Genomic DNA, 24160 nt, shown 5'->3' with positions numbered 1-24160 from the left:
AAAAAGGATAAATATCAAGTCAAGTTTCTAAATTGAGAAGACTTGAATTAACAACACTTCATGTAAAAATGAAGCGTTTAGGTGATTTCATACTTAGTAGCAGTCAAAAATGTGGGATGCTTCCTAAAGAAAACCAATTTAGTTTGAGAATTACGGAATCCAGATAAAGGGAAGCAATAGTCCCATAATACTTGTACCGGTCTGCTAGTGACAGCATGGTCAGATCTGGGTGCCAAGTTCTGAGAAATATCACTGACAAACTGGAGTACGTACCGAGTTTCTCCGAAAATAAGACCGGGTCTTGTGTTAAGGTTTGCTCCAAAAGACACTTTAGGGCTTATGTTTAGGGGATGTCATCCTGAAAAATCATGCTAGGGCTTATTTTCCGTTTAGGTCTTATTTTCGGGGAAACACAGTACAAACAACTGAAGAGGAAAGGATCTAGAAATTAGGTCACATGAGAAGCTGTTAAGGACAAAGAGAGGACATGGGAGAAATTCTCTCTCTCTCTCTCTCTCTCTCTCTCTCTCTCTCTCTCTCTCTCTCTCTCACACACACACACACACACACACACCCAAGCAAAATAGGAAGAAACAATAGTGCAAACAGTGAGCCCCATGGCATAGGTGTGATGGGAGAATCCTAAAGGTGACCCCAATGAGTCACACCCTTATGTCACCCCCTCCCCTTGAGGGTGGGCAGAGATCTGGGACTTGCTTCTAAGCAACTGAATTTAGCAGTGATGGGATGCCACGCCCACAATCAGGTGACATTGTATGGCACTCTCCATTAGGTTACAGGAAGCACGTACTAGAGCGAATCCCTGCTGACTTTGAAGAAGCGAGCTGCTGTGATGGGAAACGCCTACAGAGAGGGCCATGTGGCAGGGGACAGGGCCCGGCCTGGAGGAGCTGAGGACCTCAGTCGTACAAGTGCCAGGACCCGCATTCTGCTGATTAGCGTGTGAGGCAGGAAGAGGGCCACCAGCCTCAGACGAGACCCAGCCCCAGCCAACACCTGGACTGCAGGCTTGTGAGACCCAGCGCAGCGGACGTAGCGAAGCCGTGCCTGGACTCCCGGACCCTTGGGAATTGTGAGGTCATTTTAAACTGCAACATTTGGGGTAATTTATTACGTAATGATAGAAAAGTGATGCCGTGTGCCAGCAGAGGTTGGATAATCTTTATGTGTAGTTTTGTAACACGAGGAATTCCTTGCCCTGAGTCAAGACTGGTCTAGAATCTAGCTACTAGATTATGAAGTAGGTCTTTCCAGCTCCATGATAATATAGCAAAACTGGGGGGTGGTTACATGGCACGTGAATGACAGTAATATTCTCTACACTAAATTCATAATAAAGCACTTAAATAACAATATAAATTATTGTACTTCAACTGACATTTGTAAATGTAAGCATTCATTTTATTGGAAAGTTTTGTTTACTATTAGGTAACAACTAGCTTATTTTAATGGTAAACCTAGAGAACTTCAAATAATCAGACTGTTTAAACACAATTAAATAAATATCACTCTAAAAAAATTAGAGAATTAAATTCAGCTCTTAGGTATTTTGTGGCTCCACCTCCTGAGCTGCACCTGCAGCATCTCAGTTCAGGCCTCAGCAGCTGGCACCTGGTGACTGCAATATGCTCCTCCTAATGGTTTCCCTGCCCTTGTTAACTGTGTACCCCCAACTGCACTGACCCCAACATATTCAGCACATATAGCCAGTGCGTTGTGACTAAGGGCAAACCAGATTATCCACTCACATGGCTTAAAACTCTTCAATGGTTCCTAACAGTCCCCTGAATAAGAACAAAGCAGCTCAGCCTGACCTTCAAGGACTTTTGTCATCTGGCCTTTCCTTTAACATCATCTCCTGTCGGTTGTGGGCCCACCCCACTCGGTATACATTCATCGTGAAGTGAATGCTTACACTTGTCCCAAATGTGACACCACCACTTGCTCTTTCCCTCCCAAGCCTTGACTCCAGCTTAGAAAGCTTCTCCCTCCGCCACCCCTTTTGCCTGGCTAATTCCTTCAAGTTCAAAGATGCTCAACTGTGTATCATGAACCCCACACAGGGACTGTCTCAGACCTGTCCGGCTACACTGAAGACCATGCTTCCGCAGGGCAAACGTCTGCCAAATGCACCCCTGGACTCCAAAGAGTGAATGCCACTCTCTCCACATTACACAGTAAAACACGCTCTATGACATCAAGCCAGGCCCTCTGAAAGAGCGTGTGTTTATGGGATGTGCAAAACCTTCCACATGAAAATAGACTCGAGTATGACACACACCTTAACATCACAAGTACAAGTGTGCAAGGTGTGTTCCCAGAGATGACCTGGGGTAACTCTGGAGCAGGGAGTGATTGCTACCACTGACATGTTTATTTACTGTCCTGCTGAATGAAGCTTGGGCTGAGTTGCTGGTATTTTCTTTATAGACTGTCTCCTGTTCCTCAGAAACTCTCTTCCCTAATCCCTAAGTCAGCCGATAAATTCATCATGAGAAAATAATGAGTAAGGCATTAGCAATGATACTTGTGCCGGTAACAGCAGCAGCAAGTCATGTCAAACCAAATTCTAAAAAGTCCAAATTTATCATAAGAAACAGCTTTCCATGAACAGAATGACCCATTCTGTAGTGTATTGTCTGCAGTGAAAACCACAGAGGAGTATAAATGTCATTTTATGATAAATCATACACATCTTACACCAAAACATCAAAATTATTTTAGGTGATGGATGGCAACAAAATCAACACAACTGAAACACTGTGATAAAATTCAGGCACATGGGAAGGCTCAGGGCACCTTTACCGATTCTTACTTTTCTTCTAGGTGGTCCCAAATCGTATTTAAAGTCTACTGCCGATTTTCGGTATATATGAACAGTACACTAACCAGTTTAGAGTGTCTGAGATCCAGTTTATCTCCATTTTTAAAAATACTTTCATCCATCTACAAATTTTTTGTGTTCATTCTTCACAGTTTCTTTTTCAAAAATTTCAAGAGTGACTGTTGTCACAGGAGCAGGTTTTCGTAACTCTTCGACGCAGTTCAGGATACAGTAAAAAAAAACCTAACTTAAAATATCTGCATTCCCTTCACTCCTCTCTCCATGTCATCCAAATGTTTTTAATGTCTCTCCCTCTCTTTCCATCCTACACTAACTCACACCCTAGTGGAGCTCTTCCCCTTCTTTGGTGCATAGCTGTAGAAAACAAGAAGGGAAGGCAGATGGACCAAATCGCATACTCTGCTTGCTTCCAGTTGGTTCTGGCTTGGACTTGGTGACATTGTTTTATGTCACTTTTTACTATCACCTTTGGTTATGTACTTCCTTGTTCTACTTTTTAAAACCGAATTATATGTATAGTTTTTAATTTATGAAAATGTATGAAACTATACACTGTTTAAAGACTCAAACAGTTCTGCAAGTAAGTATAAAAAAGCAGCACTCCCTCAACCCCATCCCCATTTTTCACTCTGCAAAAATCACTTTGGGCTCTTTTGGAAAATACTGTGTTGCTACTTTCTAATTTTTCAGTTTCAGGTTTATCTTATCTTTAGGCTTAAATGCCCCACTGTGGTCCATGAATATTGGGTTCTCCTTCACATACGTGTACATAACTTATTTGCACATGTCTCTCTCTCACACACACATACACACACATATTCACTCACACACATACCACATTCGCACACACTCTGTCTTCTGCCTTCTCCCTCTTCCTCCCAATTTATTATATCATAGTTTTTGTTGAAACTATATCATAATCAATCTTTCTATTTTCATGATGACGTGCATGCTATTTATAATAGCCCAATCTGGATCTGGATTATCAATCTTGAGAACTTTTTCAGTATTACTGTTGTTCCCTTCTTGTAGTTAATAATTGTCTTTCGTTGCTGTTGTTTACATGATTTTTTATAGGTTTCAATAATTCAACTCCAAATTCTCACCCATTTATGTAAATCTGGAAAATGGGTAAGCAGGCTAGGGAGCACAAATCAAGCCCAGCCTGGGAAGTAAAGCAGATCTTGCTATATATCTGGAACACAGCTCAGTGCATTTGAAGAAAACTTGATAAAATTAATCCAATCATTGTGTGACTTCCCATGAGGGGCTGCTAGATCTTGAAATACAAATACCTGTTTCCCAGAATTCTCTTCTCTATGCAACCCACTGGATGGCTGGGTTCCTGAGGTTATGTTCCTAACAGATGCAGACTCACAAGACAGTGGGATAGGATTTGCAAGCACAAAACGGGGAGCTAGACTTTATAAACAAGGTTGCCTGTTTCACTGGATCCCAAGCTGCCTCTTTCTTGTTTTCCCTTATTTTGGTGGAGCACCTCCTGTACTAGTTCCTGATAAGAGAGCATGGGAGATATTGTTTTGTTTGTTTGTTTTTTGAGATCTTGCATTTCTGGAAATGTCTTTATTCTACTCTCACATTTAATTGATATTTTGGTGTGGTATACCTTGTTCTACTTTTGAACATACACTTTTAAAAAACTGACCTGACAAGTAAGCATCCTTTGCAAGTATGAAAGCTTCATTAAATGTTTTTCCTTTTTCTTTCTTGGCAAGGTTATTATTAATGATAGTGTGGTGAAGATTTTCTTTTATCATTTAGACTTTATCATCTTTTAAATATGCTTTCCTATCAGTGAGTCTCAACTAAATGGTGATATCAGAATCTTCAGAAATCTTTTCTGTATCATTCTCTCCCTCCCATTCCTCACTGATCACCACGGGCCAAACATAAGTCTGAATATGCAAATTAACTCTCCTTTCCCTACCATACGTATAAATAAATATCTTCTTTTAAGGCTGTCATTATTTCTATTTCATGAAACGATTCATTCTTCTTGGTCAGATCCAAATCAGACAATAAGTGTGGTTAAAAGAAGTCAACATAAAAGTGTTTAAGAAATATAATAATTCATCTGTATTTCATGAACCAATTTTTAGATATTTCTGAAAATTTGCATGGAACTTTGGTTGTAGCTTATTTCTCGATCTATAAAGTATAAATTTATCTAGTAATTTATATCCCTGGGAGTCATGATCAAACTACCTAGAATAAACATCAAGTCATCTAGAAGAACTGATTTATAAATAATTTGTTAGTTACAAATCAATTATTCTATTTATTAAAGCAAATCACTTAAGGATGACGGTGGTTATGAGGTCGGGGAAAGGAAGGAAGGAGCACATAGCATTTCTTGAGCTCTTATGAGCCAATTCCTCTGCTAAGAAGGCACACATCATCTCATTTAATCCTCCAATCTTACTATCCTCACATTTCAGGTGAGAAAATGGAGGCTTGGCATGGTCAGGTAACTTGCAAAAGGCCACAGAGCAAATAAGCAGGGAAGCTGGTATTTGAACACGAGATGCTAGAGCCTGTGCAGCAACCATATATATTTTGAAATATTCTAATTATATACTTACTATTTACTATTGCAGACCAGCTTTTCATGTAGTTGATTTTAATCTGTTTTATTTTGATTCTCTATTTCTATGAAATCTATGGATTCACCCTTAGACATACATAGGAAATGTAAATTTTACATCACTCTAAAACTAAACTGTCAGCTTCTCAACTAAATGTTTGCTGTATTAAATCCTCCCTAGAATGTGCTGATAGAAAAATACAAGGTGCATATTAATGTTTTTGTTGAATTAAATGAAATATTCCTTTCATTTCTTTTAGGTGGTACCAACGACAATGAAAAAATATATATACAAAAAGGACAAACAGAGAGAGTAGCTGGTTTTGTCTTCCTGAATCCTTTTAAATTAGGTTTATTATTAGGTTATTTATTTATGTAAGTCACCCATCTTTATTTACGATATATAGTTATCAAAAAAAAACAACACAAGATGGGTAAGTATCGTCTCTTGATTTTTGTCCTACCTGTGAGGGAGGGCTCCTCCTTCCGGTCTATCACGTGGGAGAAAATACATTCAGGTTCATGATCGTCTTCCCTTCAAATAGTAAGTGCTAACTTTCATTTGTGATTAAAAAGTTCAAATTAAGAGTAATAAAAGGCTTTATGCTTGGCTATTAATTTTAGTCCAAGAAATCATGGGGAAAGTCAAGGATGCTAGTGAATGTAATTATCTTTTTGTGTATTGAAAGTGACTATAAAATAATCAGGAAGAATTCTTCAAAAGCCCACATCCTGTTGAAAACCTGTTTTCCCCTTTAACATGGTTTGCACAGTAGCAGTAATCACTCACAGGTATGACATAAAGTCTGTGAATTATGAGACACTGTTGTCATTACTTTTGTGAATTACAACTTTTGGTCATATGGGTTTGTTATCAATTACAAGGGCAATGCATGTAATATACAGATATATAACAGTGTGCCACAATCTAATGCAATTCATCCTTATCTGTGAGGTATTATTACATAGCTCACAAAAGGCCAAACTTTAAGTTCATCCTGAAGGTTATCCACTCACATAAAAGGCTTTTTTTTTTTTAATAGCCCCTACACGCCTATGTAAGTATTTCTGCTTTTTCCTATTTACTCTAAATGCATTAGAAAAAATATCTCACATTAAATCTGAATAACCACACCTTAAGGTTTTGTAACCTAATATTGTATATGCGCTGGTGTATTTATGTCTGTAATTTCAAATGAACATAAAATAATTCTAATATAAAATTATCTTCCTGTACTAATTATCTGTTTATTTTTAAAGAAAACAAGAGGTCTTTTCTTCACATTTTAAGTATTTCCTTGTACTCCATAAAAAACTAAACTATATTAAAAATTAAAATGTAAGTTTCCACATCACACATAGAGAAAATGATGAATGTATTTGTTTATTTTCTTAGAAGATTCTTTAAATCATATTGCTGGAACAAATTACTTGCATTTAAGAGCACAGGATCTAGAGGCAGATGGCCTGGATTCAAATCCCAACGCTGCCATTTCCTATCTGCGGTTTTTCTGTGGAAAGTTCCTTAACCATTCTGTGCCTCATTTTCCTCTCTCGTAAAATGGAAGTGAGGATGAGGCTTTACTAAAATTAGTTGTTGTGAGGATTGAAACGAGCCTGGAGCACAGCCTGACACATATTAGGAACTCAGTAAACGCCAGTGCGTTACTGTGATAGCTACTAAGTCACTGATTTTTAAATGTGTTCTTTTTAGATGAGTTTGCTAATATAATGTCCATCACTGTTTATTTGACCAACCCTTTGCTCAAGTGTTATATGCAAACAGACTGTGTACACGTGTAGACACACATTAAAAAAAATAAAAGTGCTATTATTAGAAAATATCATTATGAAAGATAAGGTGCCAAGGCAGCAGGTGATTAATTTACGTTATGGCACCTCTGATACTTGACCAGATTTAATTCATTTAAATACACAAATACCTTTTTGGTGAAAATACATTGATATTAAGTAGATTTCCTGTTTATAAAAGTCTAAAAAAAGTTTAAAGAAAAACTGAACATTCAAATGCTTATTTATCAGCCATCTTGTGTCCTTGCTCTTGCCTCTTTTTCTTTTGTGCCTTTTCTTAGGCAGATCACCCTAGCCAAGCCTTTAAACGTAAGCCTGAACACATTAAATTGGAGTGTGTAACTTGCAATCTTCAATGGATGATAAAAAGCAAGTTTTCTTAGCGCTACATAACTGATGGCAGACACCCAGAGGAATGCCACCAAAGCAGCATGTACACCGTCACACGACATGATTGCACACTCTCATTCTTCAGTGGAGTATGTTAAATGTCAAGTCTCCTGGAGAAACTCTGCATTTCTCTCCTTCCTCTGAGTATCTGTCCCCTGCCGCTCTCTCCATCTTCCCATACAAGCCACCTTGCTTCTCCTGAAGTGGCCCACCAAGCCCCAGAGGGATCTCTTGGAGAACAGCTACGTGGTAACTCTAGCTCCAGGAAAATCACAAGAGATTTGGGTTTTCATTGACAGAGCTGAGCCCAAGAATGAGGTGGCACAGCTCCCAGGGCAATGGCGGAGACACATAGAGGAGGAAGAAAAGCGTGGATTAAAGAGAGAGCAACCAAACAGGGATTCACAGACTTACAAGAAACCAGGAGCATCATTCATCAGCACATCTCCAGGGTCTGTCTGGGTCAACGCAGACCACAGGGGACTCTGTGCGAGAGTTCTAAGGGTTTATTTCTCTACTTGTGCATCCCGTAATAGCACATCCCACCTCTATCCTCTGATTAAGATTTAAGTTACAAAACACATTTACCTCAGGTATTTTTTTATATCTTTTCTCATTTAAATCCCATGGACCACATCGTTTTCCTAATTTTGAAGGCATATTGTTTTCCAAGAGAAAAAGATAAACTTTTAAATGGGAATCAACAGTTACTAATTCAGTAGACGTAATCATGCACTTAGATCTGTTTCAAGTCTCATTTTCACAATATCGAGAGATAGTTTATCTGGAAATAAGCCTATATTCCCTCACTAATCTTTTGCAAATGCTTTTTGAGCCATTAAATACCCAGTAAGAAGAAGGGGAGAGGTTAAGAATACACACACACACACACACACACACACACACACATATGAATAAGAAATATATAGTAAATATATATAAGTAAATAATAAATACATATAAGTAAATCTATAGTATATAGTATATAAGGAATGCTATTTGAAATATGAGTCATCTTATGGATTTACTAATTCAATCATTCATTCAATAAACAACTGAGAAGATGCTAGGTACCAAGGTGCTATTTTAAAGCTAGAAATACAAAGAGGTGAGTCACATGTCCACACATGACTCAGAGAGGGCAGGTGAAGTGGTTATTTAACAGTATTACAGAGTGCAACAGCAGAAGTGCACACAACACACTGGGAGATCTCACATAAGGGGGGTCTAGAAGAGCTTCAGGAAGATGGTGACACGCAAGCTGGGTTTGAAGGGAACCCTCAGAACTTCAGCACATGTGTGAGAGAACTGAGCACATACCAGCCGGATGAGTGGCACATACAAAGTATGAGTCATGAAACAGCAGGGAACTCTGGGGAAAAGTTCAGTGCTGCTCCAGCAGTTGGCGAAGCTAGAGATGGGGCTCAGTCTTTGAAGGACCCTCGATAGCTCACTAAGGTGCTTGGATTTTGTGCTATAATCAATGGGAAGCCATTAAGCAGCAGTTAATGAGGGTGAGGGGTGATGAACTGGGTTCTGCAAGTCTCACAGTAATGGAAGACATGAGCTGTCCGAGGGCAAGGGAATGGAGACAGGGAGATGGTTGCAGGAGAATGTAATAATAATCGGAAGCAGAAAAACTGGGAGTCTGGACCTAGGTATTCTCTGTGGAAATGGGGAACAGAAAAATCATCAGGAGATAATTAACATTTTACAGGAACCAGTACCAACTACATGTGGACGTTGTGGGAAAGAGGGAGAGCCAGGATTATTCCTTGGTTGCTAGTTTGGAACGTGGGGTGGTTAATGATACCTTTCCCTTAGTGATTCCTTTAGACTAGATACAAAAATAAAAGGAGATGAGTTTTAGGAAGAAATACGAGCTTATTTTGGACTTGGTATTTAGGTATCTATGGGACATTAAGGCAGGAGGACATAATCTGATAGCAGAAAGGCGTCGGTTACAGAGACAGATTTAATGGTCATTAACATGTAAGTGGTAGTTAAAACCAAAAAAAAAAAAAAGAAAAAAAGGGAAAGTCAGTGAGTCACCCAGAAGGAAAAATATGAGAAAAAAATGAATGACTGAAAGTCATTATTTGGTCTGTACCTTAATATTCCGGACACAAATTCTCAAACACCATATTTAGAAATACTCTCCTTAAAATTCTGTCAATATGCAACTAAAACTGAGTGTTAAACACTAAACAAAAAAGAAATATTTTAATTTACATTTTCATCCTCCCGATTAAAAAAAGTACAGAAAAGTATAAATGATTTGGAGTGACATATTTCACTCAGAAAACTATGAAATCCACAGTTTTATTTTTCTTGAGATCTGTTTTCATGAAAACCGAGTGGGAAATAAGTCCCAGTGTTAGTAATGTATAACTATCCCAAAACCTTAATATAGTAAATTTATATTTTGTAGTAGCTAATATTCTGAAATCAAAAGCAAGGGTAGTGATCACAATTTACAACAAACGATTTAAAATTCACACAGACCTCGTACTACCTTTAGACTGTTAATCATACATTAAAGAATGAGAAAGAAAAGACGTGCAATGAAAAAGTCTTATTCTAGTTTACTAAATATAAGGCTTCTGTCTCTATGCTTAGAAAGTACTTCTGATTTCTGAATATATAATGCCATATATTTTGTTCTTTGCAACTTATCTGTTCTTGAACAGGACGAATTTCCTAGTTTTCAACCAAAACAAACATATAAACATTTTATGAAGTTTTAGTAAATGGTAAAATGCACAAATCGATATTTAGTCTCTGACCAGATGTCCTTTTCAGCTCTATCTTAATATACTAAAGATGTTGACTTTAGTATATGAATATGCTCAAGAGTCAGTTTTATATTGATGACTTCAAAAAGATACACAGAAACAATAAATATTTCATTTATATATGCGTGAATAAAACAACTGTTTAGTAATGAACACTACTTATATGTACAGTCTTATATCACAGTAGTCCTAAATAATGGCCTAAAATTTAAAGCAATGTATGTAATGATTTTTTCTCAAAAGATCATCTCTTGGTCTACCTTTGAATAATAAGTTTGCATTTTAAATAAGAGAGGATATCTGGCAAATATCAGGCTTATGCCTAATGTTATAAGCAATGAAGGTAGACTAACATCATCTCACATTTCAAAAGAAAACGGAAATCTGCTGAAGTTCAACGAGCTTGAGAATTGTGAGGCACGGTGGGGTGGTGCTTAAGCTCACACATAAGCTTGGGAATCAGGCAGGACTCAGTCTACGTCCCAGATCTCTCACTTGTTAAGAGCGTGACCTTATAAAAGTGACCTCTCTGAGCTTGTTTCCTCATCTATAGCTGGAAAAATACTGGTATCCACTTTAAAGAAATGATGTTTAAAAGTCAAGTGTAAAGTGCGTGGATACTGGAAGCTGTCAATAGATGTTACTTTCAATTTCTCTTACTCTTCTCTATTTTTTCCTTTTCTCTATAGCACTTCTCATCTTTTTTTTTTTTAACAATTACATTTAAGTTTTACAAAAAAATACAACAAACCCATCCAGATTCATATATCATCGTTGCTTTTGTTGTAAGCAGTTGAATCTGTCAACTGTGTTACTGATCTACTACCAAGCTGTCTTTTCTTGACAATGTCAGTGACTCTTGACCCTTTATCACTGTTATGTGGTCAGTTTGTGTCCTTGCAGTATTGAACAAGAGGCAGGACACTGCAGTATGAACCTCAGAAGAATACAGTGACTTTCTGAAACAGATCCATGCAGGTCTGTGAATGAAACCCTTCAAAAATTCTTTTTAACCTGCAATTATGGGAAGGTTGCTTTCAAATGCAACATTTAGGGGATGTATAGCTTCATCCCCACTCAGAATGCCATCCTTTACCATGATGAAAACTACATAAAGATAGCTAACAAAGTCACCTAAAAGGTCTACCTTAAAAAAATGGATTATGAATTATCTAAAATTTTTTCTGTATATGTCAGTTTTAGTGGTATTTATTCTACTAATATAATTATAACCTCTTAATATTGTAATGAAAATAAGAACACATTATTTACAAATATTGATTACATATTATGTCTATGTAAACATGTAAATTATAATACTACAAATAAAAGCATACATACGAAAGCAAATACACAGATTTATAGTAATATTCTTGTGACTCTAAAATTATGAATAATCTAGAAACAATCATAATGCCATTAAATCTACTATGTTGTAAAACAGATTTTAAATATAGAGTATTGCAAAACCTGAAGCAATGCCATTGAAAAAGTAAGTACATTCCCATGCATACTGAACAATAAAAAAGAAAAACATGGAGTAAGTTTTAATATTTTTCTACATTAAAAATAATATTAACATGTAAAAATAGCTAATATAGCTTTGGTAGGTAATTTAAAACATGTTGGTTAAGGAAAGAATTTGATGAACCTTAAGATAGAATGCTAAGTAAAACCGAGTATGTGTGTTGACTAAGGCACACTGCAGCATTACTTTGTAGAGACGATCAATAGATATTAGCTTTAAAAAAAAGAGATATAGAAAGAAGCTGAAGCATATTTTCAAAATGACAGCAAGAAGGTTTAAACTGTCTCAATCAAGACTCAATTTTTTCTTCCCAGTTTTTCCAGCTGTTCTCTTCCAGTTAAGACTTTTCATTTCAAAGAAATTTAATTAGTTCCAATTGATCATAGCCAACACACATGGTTCCTTACTTTTATGGAACAAACACTAACAAAGACCGCCAGGCTCTGGTTCAAGTGTCGTAAGACAACCTCCACACCTCATTCATTTCTCACCCAAAAGAAAAATTCCCAAAATGACTATTCCGCCTAGAGCAAAAGCACTGAGTTATACTTCATGTTTTAACTGGTATCTTGGTCAGCTAATTCTACTGAAGAATTAAGTTCCAGATTACTACAAATATAAAATTAATACAACTATGCATATTAGCGTCACTATAGCCATCAAGTAAGAATTCACTCAAACTACAGGCAAATATCTCTGTCATGATATAATTTCTATTTATTTTATAGGCGATATTAATAGAGCAATTCCTTTTAAATAACCGGGAAAAAAACAACAACAGATTTTTCAAAGTGAATGGCTAACCTGACCTGTTTTCCCTTTTGTATTTGGTTATCCCAAAATAAGATTATTGTGCTTTAAACAGGTTTCTCTCAATGCATCTACCATATTTTTCATAATGCAATTTATATAGGATTCTAGTCAATAAAGAGAAATATGGTTTTCTTCTAAACCTTCACAAAAATCTATAGCACGTCTTAATCAAGTCACAGAATCTAAAGGCAACCTGAATGATCTACAGACTGCAGCATGCTAGTTGCTTTGACAACATGTTAAAGAAGCCTTTTTTAGTTATTTAAATTCTTTGGACATTGACCATTCTTGCCTCTAGAACCCATGGCATGAAATGAATAGATCAACTGATAAAAGCCATTCATCACATATGTTTAACTGAACTTCTTACAGATTAAAATAAAGTTTGCAGAGCATTAATTGACTCTCCAAAACTAGATTTTCGTTTTAAAGCTTCTTACTATTTTTAACAATCAAATAAAAACACCATCATGTAGTATAGTGCTGTCTCATGGCTTTGGTAGTGTATAAGGCAGAGCTTCAATGTACTGATTTAAGAATGCTTACTTGAATGCTCAAAAATTTAGCTTTCATTCCAGAATGCAAATTGAGTCAGTCTACCATTGAAAAGGTAACTTTCTTATTCCCTATGAATTATACCACCACTTTTTATAGATAGAAGGCCTTTAAAATTTACAGGAAAATAATATATAGTAAAACATCTATAAGAACGCCTTTAAAATTTTACAGGTAGTTAAAATCAACCAAATATCTATAACAGCATAAAATAAAGCAATGAAAATAGAATAAAACAAAAACTAGTTTTAAAAATCTGCAAATAATTTCCTTTAGTAGCTACTGAAACAAATTCCATAATTATGAAAAGTTGAAAGTTTCTGAAATAATTTATATTCAAGGTGGATGATTTTTAAAAATCAATGAAATGATACATTAAAAAGAATTTAAAAGTAACAAGTAATAGTAACCACCATCATCTCATTTTTACTGAAAACCAGATGCTTCCAACTTAGTCAACTACTTATTGGCAGCAGTTGCACAGCTATGGGTTTTTCTTTTAATACAGGGTTTGTATATTTTCCAGGGAGATCATTATGCTCCCTCAACTTCTTCCCAGTGAATATATTTTAAAGGCATTGAGGTGGTAACAGTAAATAACACACAGAGCTGTGAAAGAAAAAGAAAAAAAATAACAACAAAAAAAACCCCCTCCCGTTTGTTTTTTTTCTCCCTTTAATTTTAGTGGAAAATTTTAGTGATATTTTCTGGGCCTGCTTCTTTTCAAATTATTGGTTACTATTAAGTTAATATTTGTTGCTTCAGGATAATTATAGATATATATCATCAGATTTTATATTTTAACCATCTGCTCCAAAAACAAAAGGTTATCATTCTTAACACCAATAAAAATGCCTATACATACTAGGTTGTTTTTATCCTCTGTGCATTGAGAGAAATTGAGCTGAATGTACTTGTAGATCCAGTAATTGGAACTGCATTAAGGCTATAAAAAGATGGGCTGAATATATGTGCTGTATGGCTTTCCTAAATTTTACTTTATGCCTGGTTATGTGATAATACAGATAAGAATGTTCACTAGTCGAGCAATGTAAATAACTTTTAAAAGCAGCATTTATTTGTATAGTATAGATACAAAGTGTATCTGAACCTTTCCTTATGTAGTCTATATTGCATATATTGCTATTCCAACTTCAGAATTCTCATTTACCCTATAATTGCAAAACCTCTTGTAATATAATAGGTGTATTCCCATACGTTTTCTGAGGCTTTAGTGATGATCCTAACCTCTGAATTAGAAGGTCCCCAGAAAATCAAATGCACAGCTAGCAGGTTCATTGTTACAGCAACAATAAGCAAACCTGGACCAAATAAACAGTTCGGCTTCTTTCCACTTCAAGATCAAAAAGGACGCTAAAGAGTCCTATAAAACTAAACACTCTATCAATACAAGTTTCCATCCTTTCCACCAACATATTTAGTCCCACTATAAATGACCTAAAGCCATTTTCCAATATTGGACAAGGCGCATGCAGGTTATGTGAAGGATGTGATGCCCTTACCAGTTGTGATGTCATCATCTACAAGGTCATGTTCTTCCTCTTGGACTTTGGCTTCTGGCCCCGACGTGGTATCAGGAGCAGCGGTGATTGTCTGCATGGCTTCTGCTGAGACCCCAGCTAAAACAAAGGGGAACCACAAGGTTAAGTTTTTAAGAACTAAAAGAAACATAGATATAAACTCTTAAAGCTTTTTTAACTTGCTTATTGGATGCAAATGCAATACATTGTTTAAAAATACAATATAAGCACCAAACTTAAGAAGGCACCAAGTAATGAACCAAATGTTCATGTGTATTCTATTTCTTGTGTGTGTGTGTGTGTGTGTGTGTGTGTGTATACATATACATACACACACATACACACACAGGTACAAACAATATTGATGTTTTTTTCATAAGATCTGGGAAAAACAGAAAAATGGTGCTGATGTAAATAACATTTTCACTTGATTTCTTTCAAGGTTTTTACTATGGTTACTTTAGCTGATTTAGATATAATTATGCTAAAAGAAAAAGACCTAGAAAGTGAAGGACTATTTTATAAGTTTATTTACTATTAGTTTGCTTATAATTTGGGGGCTAGGAAGAAGGATGATGACAAAAGAGGGGTTTGAACCCTGGGTCAAGGTAGGAGACCTGAAATGCATCGCATAGAGTATAACAGAGCCATGTGAAGGAATCAGATATTCGCTCAGATAATTATCCCACTGAAAGAACCTAACTGAAACAGACCGGGAACTAGATCAGGGCTCCCCAAGCTTCCATTCTGTAACATCACCTGAGAATTTGATAGTTCATACAAATGTCTTTTCCTTACTTATCTTCCCATCCTTGATGATATACTTTGTTGCCAATTTACATTTACCACATTATTTCTAATTAGGCAAGAAGAGTCGGGTGGCTCAATATTTTTCATATGGTTATCAACAGGTATTGTTCAACCATGGAATACAAAAATCTCACCATTGGAAATAGCTTTTGGAACTGAATCTTCTAATCAAATCTTATGTACTTTAATAATAACGTCATACATAGCATCCATCAAAATATTCTAAAAACCAAAAGCTACAAATACGCAAGAACGTCTTTCTTCCAAGGTGTATTAACTTAAACATTTCTATATGAAATTCAACCTTGTTGCCTCTGGTTTATGAAAGGCACCAAGAGAGGAAGAATCTTCGTCATAAAACAGCATGAATGATCCAGAACTAGACCTACCAGTAGGCAGTTCCTAACAACTTAAATGTGGGGAAGAGAATACACCTCGATAGTACCACCATTTTGTTCAGAATCGCTCCAACATAAAAAATGAAAAGTGCTGGATCAAGGGTGCCTGATGTATGTACAATGCCAAAGCCATCCCTTTGCTGTATCATTTTGTTGCTGAGTTTTCAGATAAAATATTAAAATAAAGGAGGGGATTACTAGAAAAAATGGTATTAAGTATATTACTTAAAAATGTCTTGAGGAGAAGATAAATGCCACATTCCTAAACATTTATTGCTTAAATACAAAATCAAATATCATTATTCTGTATTATTAAATCAAAATATAAATCTCTGAAAGCTCTTCGTCTCATTCCTTACTTAACTCTTGATAATTCTGAAAATGATCAGAGAAACAGAAAAAGATATTAAGGAACAGTTTAGTACCATTTTCCTTTCCTGTAAAATTAAAAGGTCCCATGAAAATAAAGCTGGTATTTATGTAGTAACAAGTTTACAAATCCACTTAAATTGATCTCATTTAATCAGAGAGGTTAAGTAATTGCTCAACTTAACACAGCTACGAAATTCAGGAACCATTATTGACATGTAGGTCTTTTGCTATCAAACCCCAATATCCTTTCACCACCGAGTCTTTCAAGGAGTGGAGCTCCAGGGTAGGCAGTATGACAGAACACCACTACACAACCATGAGGAATTATGGGTACTGATTATGATACTGAGTATAAATACTATCAAGCCCTCCATGGAGTTCTGGGATTATACCAGGTAACTGTTCAACTGAGGGCATTCAATATTTTGGGACAAAGCTTAAGGAGCAAACATGTATACCTCAAAGTAGCCAAGGTAGAAAGACAAAGTAGCTATGCTGAAACTGATTCTTTGATCAATGCTTTCCAAAACAAAGTAAGGAGTATAAAATCCTTTATCTCTTGGTAGAAAAAAAGAAAACACAAGAATAAAAGAAAACTACAAATCAATCTCTCTAATAAATATAGTCTCAAGAATCTTTAACGAAATATAAGCAAACAGAATTCAGTAACATATAAAAAGAATTATACACCATAACCAAGTGGGGTTTATTCCAAGGATGCAAGTCTGGTTCTATATTCAAAAATCAATCAACACAATCTAAAATATTAACAAGGTAAAAAAGAAAAAAAAATCCTACGATCATATCAATCATCTGACAAAATTTGGCATCAATTCAAAATAAAAGAAACTCTCAGATGTAATTCTAAAAAAAAACAAAACATATACAGGATTTGTATGCTGAAATCTACAAAACACTGATGAAAGAAATCAAAGAAGATCTAAATAAATGAAACCGAAACATATCATGTTCATGGGTTAGAAGATTCAACACAGTAAAGATATAAATTCTCCATAAATTGCTGTACAGGTTTAACATAATTCCTATCAAAATTCCAGCACAATGTTTGTAGCTATAGACAAAATTATTCTAAAATTATATGTAAAGACAAAGGAATTAGAATAGCGAAAAGAATTTTGGAGGAAAAAAAGAATAAGGTAGGAAAAATCAGTGCCCCATTTCAAAACTTATCATATAACGTTATTAAAATGTTGTGGCTCTAGGTTAACAGAATAGAGCACCCATAAAAAGATGCACACAAATATGCATGACAGAACACCACTGTTCTGTTGCAGACATCTGACGGGTGCAAAAGCAATTCAATGGAGGAAAGGCAGTCTCTTCAATAAATCACCTGCTACCACTGGACATCCACAGACAAAAATACGAACCCTGACCTAAGGCTCACACCTTATACAAAAATTAACTCAGAATGAATGATGGATGTACATGTAGAACAAAGAAGTATAAAACTTTTAGCAAAAAAAAGGAGAAAATCTCTGAGGTCTAAAGCTAGACTTGACACCAAAAACACAACCCGTAAAAGGAAAAAAAATGGTAAAGTGGACTTCATCAAAATTAAAAACTTTTGCTCTACAAAACACCCTATTGAGAGGATGAAAAGGAAAGCTACACGCTGGGAGAAGGTTTCCAAATCACATAACCAACAAGGGGTTAGTACCTAGACTATCTAAGGTACTCTCAAAACTCAACATCAACAGTCTGGCAGTTCTTCCGAAGGTTAAACACAGAGTTAGCATTATGGCCCAGCAATTCCACTCCCAGGGAATGAAAACCTACGTCCACACAAAGACTTGGACATGAGTGTTCACTGCAGCATTATTCATAAAAGCCAAAGAATTTAAACAATCTGAAGTCCGTCAACTGATAAACATAAACTATATCGCAATGTATTAATAGATTATTGTGAAATACTCATGCAATGGAATAGCAGTCGGCAATGAAAGGAAATGTACCAAGTAAAAGAAGCCAGTCATAAAACACCCCACGTTGCTACGATTGCATTTATATGAAATGTCCCCAACAGGCAAATCTACAGAGACACAGGTACAGCTGTGGCTGCTTAGGGAAGGGAGGGATGGGGGAAAGGGGAGTGACACCAAGGGAACAGAGTTTCTTTTTGGGGTGATGAAAATGTTCTGAAATTGATTGTGGCGATGGCTGCACAACTCTGCATATGCTAAAAACCACTGATCTGTGACACTTTGAAGGGCAAATGTAATGGCACGTGTGTTATATCTCAATAAAGCTGTTTTAAAAAAATGATTGCTTTTCGAACCTTCCAGATCAATCAAGGAATCCACACTACTTCTATATACCCTCTTGGTACCTTTCCTGCCGTGTAGCTGAAGAAAACCAGGGAAAAAAAGGACCACATAGAACATGCACACAGTAAGAAAAGTCACCATGTATATTTCTTGCTTCAGGAAGGAGCAACGTTCAGTTCTTATTTTATTTTTTTTTATTCAACTATATTCTTGGTTTTGACTATATTTGTAAATCACTCTGTTAGTCCTCAGTCAAAATTCCTGGGTTATTTTGTTACCAATCAATAAAAAAAGATTAATTTCGGTTACTTCAAAATGATAATACATTTTATTTCTTAAAGATCAGCTAAACATCCTAACTTCAGTCAAACTGGGCCTTAAGACAGTAATAGAATATCTCTGATTCCTAACCTTTGTTGGAGGATGTAAAGGTAAGAAATACTGAGAATGAAAGACCAAATTACTACCATCAATGCTCAAATCCAAATGGTACAGGTTGTTTAAAATGAATTTTAACAGTTTGTTTTAAGGAAATGACAGAAAATTTTCCTTTTGAACTTTTGGACCATAAAGTTATGGTAAAAGATGAGCAAAAATCATTATTTAATCCTCCAAAGCATAGAAACTACTGCAAAAGAAGGAATAATAACATTTTTTAAAATTCCCAGCCATAACTTAGGTATCTCTAACGGCCTCAGTATTTAATTATATTTCTATCTTATGATAATAGGCAAACATTACAGCAGACATTCTTTTAAAGGCAACACTATAGGATAGAAATCAAATCAGTGGTTGCCAGAGGCTAAGGGTACAGCAAAAGAGTTGACAACAGCGTGTTTGGAGCAAATATTTCAGAATAAGGAAAATAACCCGCATCCTGATGGTGGGAATGGGAACATGACCATCCACATTCTTTAAAAACTCATAGAACTGTACACTAAAAAGAGCCAATTTTACCAAATGAATTATATCTTAATAAACCTGCCTTGAAAAAAAGATACAGTCGAAGGTTCTACGTATCACTCAATTTCATTTTGACTCTGAATCCCCACCCTCCCATTACATCCAACTAAAACAAAAACTTAACCTTATTTTCTCAGAGCCTGCCTCAAAAACTGTATATTTCTGGGATTGGGGTAAAGATAATTGAGAATTTTGAGGTTTATGCCAGAATACACTGCTATTTTCAATGAGACACAAAGACTAGGAAAAAATTGTTTTACTTTCTTTCTGGTATAAAAGAACAAAACTTTTGGAAACATAAAAATCAGTTCATCACTATTCACTGTCAATAAAATGATGAAATATTCCTGAGAAATATGAAGAACAGTCCACATAGAAAATACATGGAACCTTCAATTTTTTACATATTAATAATCAAGATTATAAACATCAACCCATTATATGGTGGTACTTTGCTTTTCTCTTATGTACTTGATGTAAGTGAACTTATTTGTCAAACTGTGCCATAAAATCTAAGACTTATTTACTTTCTGAGTATCCCCATAAAAGGCAATAATGAACATTTCACAAAAGTTCAATAAATACATCTTGAATAGAACTGAATACCTTCAATCTCATGACACAAATTATGTTATTAAATACACAATAAAATAATAAGTTTGCTCTGGGAAAAGACATACAATAAAAAGGTACAATAAAGAGATGATAGAGAGATAAAGACAGCAAAGAGATACAATAAAGAACATACACAAAAAATTAATGGAAAGTGGTGAAAAACCAGTTAGTCCCCAAATACAGATTTCGCAAAATAAAGAAATGAAGGTACATTCATGCCAGACAATAGGTGTCTATAAATGGGTTCTATGCTGTGACTCAGGAGAAAAATAAGGAAAAAGCGGAGTGGAGCAGAAATTGGGTAGGAGTTAAGTGTGAACATGGCAGAGTAAGGGAGTGCGGGGGGTGGTGCTATGGCTCGAAGCAGAAGGAAGAGAAGGCGTGGAAGGGTGGAAGGCTGTCAGGAGAGCGTCACACCATTTAGATTTCGAAATACTTAGATCACTCGTCACTGTGAGAGAGATTACATACACACACGTGTATATACATACATACACACACCTTTCCCATTTGTATGCAATATTTTTAATCACTTTAGAAAAACATTTTTTAAAATGTAAATATGGAAATACAGTTTTCCAAATCAATGTAACAAGGCTGCACTTGCCTAGCCCCACCAGTAAAATCAGGTACACTGTGCTAAAATTTATCTTTCAAAAGCTTGTAAATTTCTTTTACAATCATTTTCTCCTGCTGGCTAGTAACATCTGAGTAATGATACATAATATGAACTCAGAAGACTTCAGTGTCATGAGATTAACTTAATAATCAAAGATTAAATACTAAATTTTAATAGAGTAACATTTAAAATATAGCACTTTAACCAATATTGGAATATAAAATCATGTGAGTTCATTATAATTTTATTATTTCACTGAAGATTAGAATGAAGCAGTAAACAATACTGTTAGGGCTCAGAAAGAAAAATATATACCAGAATATTTATAAATATTAACAAAAATTATATTTCTCATTCTCATAGTAATAAAGATTTCCACTGAGATTGAAAATGGAGCTAAAAGAATAGCAGGTATCTTTATTTCATCAGTTTCTCACAACTGTGGTCCAATTAAAATAAACTAGAGGCAATAATTTGATATGAACATCCACTTTGAATGAAGTGAAATGTCACAGTGAGGAAGGGAGTATGTGCGTATCTAGAGTTTGTTTTCAGGCAGAAGGCTTGAGTTTATTGGAAGCAGATCTCTGCAGTGACTGACCACATTCCCCGCAATCCAATGACAGACAGACGGCCTGCCTCGCATTAATTCACTTCACACCACTTGTATCGATCCATAGCCAGTTCCCTAGTCTCTCCGCACACATTGCCTGTCTGGCTGCCTACATTCACATCAGCACATACACACAAAGGCCAGAGAAAGATAACCTTTTGCTTTCCATTAAAGACACAGTATCCACTTTTCCTTCGGCAATAGGATAAAAAATATAAAATATAACAGTACAGATGTCTCAGAGAAACGTCTTCCTGTACGGAATGCTGAGGGTATTTAACCCTTATCCCAAATAGAGATAATTGCAATTTATCAAAAAACAAGTTATTTTATTAAAGGCTATACACCAATTACAGAAATGAAAAATACAGTTAAAAATAAGCAAACCGTCTTCAAGCCTGAATAAGAATATAATTTGGTAATGCATTTCAATAATTATTTTTTAAAGAAATGAAATACATTTTTCCTAAATAGCATTTTGATTTTTTTTTTTAGAAAACTGCTGTCACATTAAATGTAATTATAAACAATTCTGAAAACAACAAAAGAAACATTTACTGAAAACCGCACAAGGAATAGAAAAGACAGGAAGTGTACTCTATCAACAGAATATTAATGTAGAAGTATAAAGCTTTATTATTCCTCTTTCCCAACAAGAACCTGAAAGGGGTCCATGGTAAAAAAAAAAAAATCACACGTAATATTTTTAATTCATTGCATGCACTTTTTCAAAGATTTCTTTTTGATTTGCAGGCTATGAGCTGACTCAAGACCAATTTTGGTTTCAGAAGACACAATAAAACAGAGATTTACTGTTCAACCTACAACGTGTTGAGAAACAAAGGCAAATCTGTCTTAACACACAACTCTACTACAGCATGAACTTAAAATCATAACCTCCGGCTGATTTAGAAACCCAAATTAAAAGGAGAATTCTATATCTCAGAACTGAGCAAAGTATATTCTCCTGGATAAGAAAGTACCTTTGAAACCCTTTATGGATTTTCATTGTTTTGCTAGCATTAGAGGCAGACGTTATACCACCAAGTGGTAACAAAGCAGTGTGCTAAATAAATAAATAAATACAGTATACTAAGCATGTAGTTCTTTATAAGTAACTTTAGAAATCAAAAGGGAAACTGATGAAGGCTGCTAAAGCCAAGGATAGCTTCAAAATAAGGAGGTCAAGATTTGGGCTGGGCTGAAGGATGAGAGAGATCTGACTAAGAGTCTGGCACTGCCAGTATGAATGAAGCAAAGCTATTAGACTGGTGAAGATAGGTAACCATACAAAGTCCCCTCAGTACCTTAAACGCTCATGGAGAACCCCGGCTACTATGAACCCAGCCCATACCAGGTACTGGGGACATCAAGGTGAGAAAGGCATAGACTGTCTTAGCTCCCAAGAAGCTCACATGTGAGATGAGGCCACGGGGACGCATTTACGAAATTTAAGCATGACAAATAATGTGATTTGTGTTTTGGAAAGATCTCTCTGCGAAGAATGATTTGGAAGGATTGAAAAACCGAGGTAGCAAAAGGCCAGTGATTTTCAAACTACGTATACGACTTGGAGCCTTAGGAGTTCCCCAGAAATGCCGGCAGGAGAAGGGAGACCTCCCAGATCCCATCTTTGCCTTTTCACATGTGGGTGTGTGTGCGGGCACACGCGTGCACACACGTGCATGCGCGCGCACACACACACTGTATAGAAGTTTTCATTTGAAGAAAGAATACCACTTTTTAAAAAATGTGTGAAAACCACCGATCTTGATTTTTTTAAAAATAAAGACAGTATAAATGGGGAGAAAATCAAGACACATAAAACATATAGAAGGAGAGCTCTGAACACAGAGAAGGATAAGAAGGGGAGATTCATTTCATCAACTTTTTTTTCAATAATGGTTATGCTCGGCAAAGGGAATAGAAATGAAGGGGGAAAATAAAGGACTATCAACTATAGCAACTTATAGCCATGTGGAAAACAGATTTATAAGTGCATAAGTGAAAATATATTGTCCATTTGAAGAAAAATCAATTAACTCTGCTTGGAATGGGGTAAGAGAACACATGTCAAAAACAACCTCATGTGGAGGAAATAGTTGAGCTGGGTCTTCAAGTACATATGAAAATTCACCATGGGATGACACTAAGTGAAGAAAATCCCAGGAAGACAGGACAATATATTAAAGGACCCTGATGTACCTACAGAACTGGGTAGGAGCAGAAGAAGTATGAGGAGAGGTGAAAGTGAGGGTAAAAGGATATTTAAGGCCAGAGCCCTAAAAGCAGTGAGAAACAGGGTGCTAACAGAAAAAATGAAGCAGAAAAGGAATCTGTTTTTCTTCTTTAAGGCTCCAGCATGGTAGATGCAGAGCAAGTCAACAGGTGGTAAATAAAACTACAAGACTGCTAGGGTTGGTTGGCTATGCAATGACAGTAAACAAGAACTTGAATAACTTGAGATTTTAGGATAAGTAAGAAGAACCCCTAACTTCTCTTTCTCATCATCAGAATAGTCCAGGAATTTAGTCTGTGCAGAGTCAGAAGCAGCTGTGTGAAGACAATTATGAAAGC

The 24160-nt window shown here is 35.9% G+C and overlaps 1 protein-coding gene across 4 annotated transcripts in view; it reads right to left on the bottom strand.

Moving 5' to 3' along the window:
- Positions 1-24160, bottom strand: part of WDR7 (WD repeat domain 7) — a 299900-nt gene that overhangs the window by 164438 nt on the left and 111302 nt on the right. For all 4 annotated transcript variants that reach the window (XM_019722246.3, XM_019722262.3, XM_074339915.2 and 1 more), the window contains one exon: positions 14888-15004. In XM_019722246.3, the coding sequence (XP_019577805.3) occupies positions 14888-15004 (117 nt within the window). The remainder of the gene's footprint in view (positions 1-14887; positions 15005-24160) is intronic.

Source organism: Rhinolophus sinicus, chromosome 4 (assembly GCF_057876585.1).
Source record: "Rhinolophus sinicus isolate RSI-liver-muscle chromosome 4, RSI-T2T, whole genome shotgun sequence".
In the NCBI taxonomy this organism is placed as follows: Eukaryota; Metazoa; Chordata; class Mammalia; order Chiroptera; family Rhinolophidae; genus Rhinolophus; species Rhinolophus sinicus.
Note: the sequence above shows the minus strand (reverse complement) of the source record. Positions and strands in the feature narration are given on the sequence as shown.